General features: G+C 43.3%; 1 protein-coding gene across 2 annotated transcripts in view; it reads left to right on the top strand.

Moving 5' to 3' along the window:
* The first annotated feature begins 2,682 nt into the window (after nt 1–2,682).
* The window catches only part of KLHDC10 (kelch domain containing 10), a 52,173-nt gene continuing 47,728 nt past the window's right edge, over nt 2,683–7,127 (top strand). For both annotated transcript variants that reach the window (XM_080931975.1, XM_080931974.1), the window contains exon 1: nt 2,683–2,918. In XM_080931975.1, the coding sequence (XP_080788101.1) occupies nt 2,762–2,918 (157 nt within the window). In that variant the 5' untranslated portion in view covers nt 2,683–2,761. The remainder of the gene's footprint in view (nt 2,919–7,127) is intronic.

Below are 7,127 nucleotides of genomic sequence, written 5' to 3'. Positions count from 1 at the left end.
ACCTGTGCTGGGATGTTGAGCTGCCTGGTCCTGTGCAGGCAGCCATAGCTGGTGTTTATCTCAAGTGCAATGAGTAGAGTCTCACAGTGCTGCCTCCCACCTTTCGGCTCCTGCCTTCTCTCTGCCTTTCCCCACTGAGCCATTTCACTGGCCCTCATTGCTCCGCCCTTAAGCCTAATTCATTACCATGTTATACTGTCAGGTGATGCTAGTGGTGGCAGACATTCCAGGGGAAGGTCTCTTAATTCATTAAGGGTGGCAAAATGGTCCTACCATTCCTTGGTTATATAGAGCTCTCCAAGCAAGACGACATTTCTTAGTGATAGAGAGATGGCTCAGTGATTAAAGAGCACTGACTGTTCTTCCAGAGGTCCTGAGTTCAATTCCCAGCAACCACATGGTGGCTCACAATCTGTAATGGGATCTAGCATCCTCTTCTAATGCAGTCATATGCATAAAATAAATGAATAAACCTTATATTAGAATCGGGTTGTTCACTTGGTACAATTCTTTTGTAAAGAATGTATTATATGAGTGTTTTGTTTGTTTGTATACCTTACATGCACCTGGTGCCAGGGAGGCCAAAAGAGGGAATTAAACTCTGGGACTGGGATTACGGGTGTTTGTAAATTGCCATGTGGGTACTAGGAGTCAAATCTAGGTCTTCTGGAAGAGTACTCAGTGCTTTTAACTACTAGGTCATCCTTCTAGCTGTGGGAGTACAATTCTTTAGAAAAATTAACACTCATTAGGTTTTTCCCCCCATTTTAGGATCACAGGCTTTGTTTTTTGGGGGGAGTGATTGGGGACAGTCTCATAAATTACAGGGTGGCTTTTAACCTGTTATATACCCAAGGCACTTGAATTTATGGGCCTCCTACTTCCACCAGTGAGGTGTTGGGCTGCGGAGACAGCCAAGCACCATCACGCTGGACTTATGTTTGGTCCTGCCTTTTTTTATTAATTTAATTTAATAATTTAATGTGTCTCAGCACCTGGAGATGGCCATAAGAGAGTGTCTGATTCTGGATTTGGAGTTACAGATGGGTGTGAGCTGCTCTGTAAGTACTAGGAATTGTAGCCAGGTCCTCTGGACGACCAGCCAGAGCTCTGCTCACATCCTTCTAGCCCCTGGTCCTGTTTTTGTTTGTTTGTTGAGACAGGATTTTATACAGCTAAGGTTGGCCTTCAACTTGTGTCTGAGTGAGACTGGACTTGAATGCCTGCTCTTCCTGCTACCATCCATCCCCAGTTCTGGGATTACAAGAGTGTGTCGCCATGCTGAGTTTTATACTGTAGTAGGGGACTGTACCTTTGCTGCTAGACAAGAACTTAAGCAACTGACTGCCTAAATCCCTAGCACCCCGGATTTCCCTTTTTTTTAGATGTCAAACATTTCCATAAATTGTATTACAATGCATAATGGATAAAATACTTCTTTTCCTACAGAAACTGGGTGTGAGGACAAAACCAAAATTTCATGGGGACAAGAAATTTGCTCACTGAGATCAAAGGATATTTCTGGTCTCAGCACTTTCTCCTCTACCCCAATCCTTAAAAGAAAAAAAAAAAAAAAAAAAAAAAAAAAAAAATCCAACATGTGAAGTTCTTCCTCATGTGTGAAACATCAAGATGGTCAGCAGTCCATCAGATTAGATCTTGAAAGGTTTTGTTTCCCTTGAAAATTTATGTTTTTTCCCTTATTTGGAAACAGCAATGTGTATCTGCCTTTTCCCACTGTGCACTGCGCCTCCCCAAGTTCTAAGCCAAATTTTCTGTTTAATTTTGAAACGATGGGAATTTCTGATATTTACATTTTAAAATCACATAGTTCGTTTCTCCTGTCGTTAATTGTGTATATTGTAAGACAATTCAGGATTTTTGTTTTTCTGTTTTTTTTTTTGTGTGTGTGAGTAAAAACATTTACACGATCGTCGGTCAAATATGAGAGTATCTTTTTCTTGGCCGTTAAATAACACAAGCCGCGTGTTATTTAACGACCTTCATTGATATACGTGAAGTCTGAAAGGTTTTCTTATTGGAATTCTCATTTGTGTTTCTATGATTACTCTAAGATCGAACCGTTTTCGCTATTTGCAAATCAGGTTTAAAGCTGTTTGCTCTTGATGTGGCTTATGCTGGGGAAGGGTCCCGGCAGTAACACTATGAAACAAAATAAAGCCAGGAGTATTTTAGGTTTCATCAGACTCCGCCCCCCACCTCCCGTGAGCCCTTTGTGCGTGGCAACAGTCCATAGACCGGTTCTCAGTCTGCAGAGCTGCAGACAGATGTACTGACACCAAGTACCTGCACTGTGTACATATGATACTTCTAAATACAGTGCTTATGGGACAGAGTTCCGGAGTACCGACCATGCGGGGGCAGCGGCCCTGCTCGGGAGTCTCCTCAGGCGTAGCCCCCGCTCGGCCTTCGACTATCTTGTCTGAGCATCCCGGCGAAGCGGGCAAATCCGGGGAATTGATGCGCTCTGTGAGCGTCTGCTTATGTCCTTTCTCCCCCCCCACCTCTTTTAGCTATAGCTATGGTTACCACGTCTCTCCCCGCCTCCCTAGACCTTCCAAGAACGAGACTGCTCATTGGTTCTCTGTCACCAAGGTGTCCAGCCATTGGTTGCTGGCGAGCCCGGCGCTCCCCCGGCCCCTGTCTCCCGGGTCTCTTGAGGAGCCCGGGAAGGAGGCTCGGCTCGCGCTGCCAGGGCAGGGGCTTGCCGGGACCGGGCTGCAGCAAGCGTTAGCGGGCCATGTCGGCTGCCCAGGGCTGGGACCGGAACCGCCGGCGGGGAGGAGGCGCAGCCGGCGGGGCCAGCGGGGTTAGCGGGGCCGGCGCGGCCGGCGGGGGTCGGGGCACCGGACAGCTCAACCGATTCGTGCAGCTTTCCGGACGGCCGCACCTGCCAGGTGAGTGGTGGGGCCGCTGCCGACGAGAAGGTGGCGGCCGCCGGGCTCTGCTGCCCCTCGGACACACAGCCGAGGACAGGGAAGCAGAGCACCAGGAAGGTGGCGTTGAGGTCAGGAGGGGAACCGGAGCACGCCTGAAGAAAGTCTCGCTGTGTCGACAGCTCGTTGATGAGAGTTGTATTTTCCTCCCGAAGGAGAGGCAGCTGTGTCTTTGACATTCCCAAATGTTTCCCTTGCCCGGTTCCTAATCTTTTCCCCTTCCGCAGATTGATGTTGTGAAAGAAAGACATTGGTGTTTTGATCTGGAAAATTATATCAAAGGAGTGCCAAATTAAGGAGAGGAGACAAGAGCAATATAGGAGTGATTTTGTTTGGAAGAAAAAAAAAAAGCCAACCAACTGTAAGAGTTGGGTATTTTGAAATGGAATGGGCATGTGAAAGTGTGTTTGTGTGTGTGTGTTGGCTAGGAAGTATATGGGAAAGAAAACCAAAAAGGTTAAGGGAAACGGTTGAATCAGTAGTATTTGGGGGATGCACAGAGACAGAATGGATAATGGTGTCTAGATTTTAAAAGGGGGAAATGAAGATCATGACTATAAAGAAATGAAATGATGTTATCCCGGTATCAATGCTGAAAATTGGAAAAATATACCTATTGCTGTATTTCATGTTTTGGTCTTTGAGTTCACACGCCTTAAAAAAATAAAAAAGCTAAAAGTCAAATTGATATGTGTGTAAAGAGTTGTGAAATACATACGTTCACAAATTTTCAGTCTGTTAAAAGGATGGTAGAGAATTATGCACAGAATGCCAATCATTATATTGGGCAATCCTGTTTTTTCTTTCTTTTTCTCTTTCTTTCTTTTTTTTTTTTTACTTCGAAGAGAATTGTCAGGATTGATGTATTAGACCTTCGCCATGTTTGTGTGTGTGTGTGTGTGTGTGTGTGTGTGTGTGTGTGTGACTAGTGTTGATTGTACCAGTAATATTTATTTAGATAGTTTTGAGAACCTGATTTTTTTCTGAATTGTGTTTACTGTTGTGATTTGTTCTCCTAGGTAGTAAAAAAAAAGTCAGTTGATTAATTTGAAGATAACAGAGGGGATTCTACTTATTCAAAGAGACCATTACTAATATTTGTGTTATGGTTTTAATATGTGCCAGGAATGTTCATTAACCCATTTGTGCATGCCATTAAAATAAAATTGAGTCATTTGCATATAATCAAATATACCATGAATTGGATTTGAAAAAAACAGTATTAGACTGGGTATTCTGGAATTGCTAAATATGTGATCTTTAACATGAAAAAAGAAGACTTTTTTTTATGTCTAGTTAACAACAAAACCCTAGGTTTTGTGTATCACTAGCCTAGAAAATAAATCCCTCCGCAAGCACTATTCCCAGTTTGCTCTCTGCCTGCAATTTTTAAGTCTTTGGTCATGGATTAATAATTATACCATGAACTTCATGTGGGCATTCTCAGGGTCCTGGAACATATTGGTGCAGTTCCTCTCTACCACCACATGAGGGCAGGGTAAGCCATGATTTCAAATAAGGGCCTGAAGTATGGCGCTGTTCCTACCTTCCCTTTGCATTCGAGGACAAGAACAGCCATTTGTCCAGAGGTGAAGATAAAACGTGCTTAGGCTGTGAAAATTGGAGAAGTGGAGTCATCAGTCTTCATTCTGTGACCTTTCTTCAGGGTGGCATTCAGCTCCTTCTTCCCACACAGGCGGTCTCCATCTTTCCCTCAAAGTGTGTCTGATATCTTAATAATAGACTTTGATATAAATAATAAATTCTTTCATACCAATCCTTTGTTCTCTTATTATAGCTCTTTACTCTATTTTGAAATAATTCAAAATATTTTAAGTGGAAGTGAGGAATAGGAATGCGTAGGTCTGTTTTATGGCTGATGCTGGAGGCCTATCTTTTCTTTTTTTGTTTTTGTCTTTGTGTTTGTTTTGCTTGTTTGGTGTATTAATTTTCCATCTCTTTTGACTTCTATTCCTATTTTCCAACTCATACTTCTTTACCAAGGCTTCCACATACTGGAAGAACCTTTTTTCTTTTTAGCATTTCGGTCTTGTGTCTGGTCCCTATGAAACAAATCAGTACAACTGGTAGCAGTCCTGGAATGCTCCCATTGTTTCTCAGGGAATGTGTCTTTTGAGAAAGTCTAAAAGACAAATTCTTACTCCATAGCACATAGACCAGGGTGACTTCAGACTCAAAGAGATCTTCTGGTCTCTGTGTCCTGTGTGCTGGAATTAAAGGCTTGTGCTGCTGTGCCTGGCTTGGTGGTAGACTTTATCTACTTATGGGAATCTGATATCGGGGTTTTGTAAGCTGTCCACCAACATCAGTTGTAACTGGCTAGTCTTGTTCATTTGCTTCTGTTGTAACTATTCCTTCTGCCATTGTCCTTTAGGGTCACTGCAGCGACTTCCTTAGCAGCCTTCCTACTTCTGCTAGAACCTTCCATTCACAGACCACTGACAGGAAAATACAAATCTTATAACCTCTACTTACCGCCATTTACTCGTAGCTGTTTCGTTTTTAAGATACCGTCTCCTCTTTGTCCAGGCTGGCCTTGAACCTTACATCCTCCTGTGTCAGCTTCTAGGGTAGAGCCGTGCAGGCGTGCAGGCACACAGGCGTGTGTGTGTGTGTGTGTGTGTGTGTGTGTGTGTGTGTGTGTGTGTGTAACCAACCACGTTTGCTGTTTCATTGTGTTCACAGTAAGGCTAAACCCTTAGTGGGTCCTAAAAGGCACCACGCCATCTGCCCCTTGGTTGGTCCTCCTTGGGTTCTGTGCTCTCTGCTTCCTCATCACAGGAAGCCGTGCACAGGCCTTCCGTCCTGGAGGAGCCTTCACACTTCCTTCTTACTAACTTACCTTTACTGGATCTCAACTGTTATTTTCCATAGGAGCTTTTTCTCACCTTTCTGACATGGCTCTTCTCCCTGTACACTTTCCTAGTATCATACATGTTTCCTAAGGTGTACGTAGCCTTTGTGTGTGTGTGATTATTGTTGGGAAAGACATACCATATCTGTGTGTGTGTTCATACATACATATGCATATGTATAAATTATTATCTGTATGCATGTACCACAATGTAATGTACTAACAATTTTAACTGGAGACTGTAGAGGGCCCAGGAGTTAAGGGACTGCACATTCAGAGAAGCAGGTTTTCATTCCCAGCATCCTAGTGGCTTATGACCAGCCATCTGTAACTCCACTTCAGGGGCCCAGGCTATAGGTGGTGTGCAGGCATCTAGGCAGGCAAGATAGCCGAACGTAGAAATTAAGATTTTTTTTAGGCTGAGCAGTGGTGGTACATATTGTTAGTCCCAACACTTGGTAGTCAGAGGCAGGTGGATCTCTGTGAATTTGAGGCCAGCTCAGTCTACAAAGTTCTGGGACAGCCAGGGCTTCACAGAGAAACCTTGTCTTGAAACTTTTTTCTTTTGATTTTAAAAAGATTAAATTACTGCATTGGCATTGCATGTAAGATACTAATGTATGGTGATTTGATTGCTATAGGTAAGTCCTCCACAGCCCCACTGGCTCTGGACAAATAGAAAATATCGAGTCCTTAAAAGTATCAGGTGCTACAGCAGACATTGTGTCAGCGCAGTGTTCTTGAGATTTTGAATATTGCCTTGGTGCTCTGCTTTTTTATTTCTAAAATACTTTTTCCTTTAGAACAGAATTACATAGTGTGTGTGTGCGTGTGTGTGTGTGTGTGTGTGTGTGTGTGTGTGTGTGCGCGCGCACTCATTCCTTTATGCATGTGCCACAGTGTGCATATGGGTGTATGAGGGCAGCTTTGGGAGTCAGGTTTCTTTTACACATTTTACCACGTGGGTCCTAGGACTAGAACTCTGGTCATTAGATTTGGCAGCAAGTTCATTTACCTGCTAAGCCATCTTACTGGCCCTTTTCTGCTATTTTCTAGGATACAGCAGTGATGCTATGTTTACCCCACAGGCTAAGAATATCCTTAGGTTTTTAGTTTAGTAATTAACAATCTTTATGTATTAGGGACAAATAGGGAATGGTGCTGCTGTTTTATAGATTAAGCATTTAGAGATAGGGCTCAGAGAGTAAGGGAATTGTGGGACAGAATACAAGTTAGTATTATATTTTAATATGTGAGTTTAAGTAAATGTGTTAGTAGGAAAAACGGTTAAACAT

This window comes from Micromys minutus (assembly GCF_963924665.1).
Source record: "Micromys minutus genome assembly, chromosome: 18".
NCBI lineage: Eukaryota > Metazoa > Chordata > Mammalia > Rodentia > Muridae > Micromys > Micromys minutus.
Note: the sequence above shows the minus strand (reverse complement) of the source record. Positions and strands in the feature narration are given on the sequence as shown.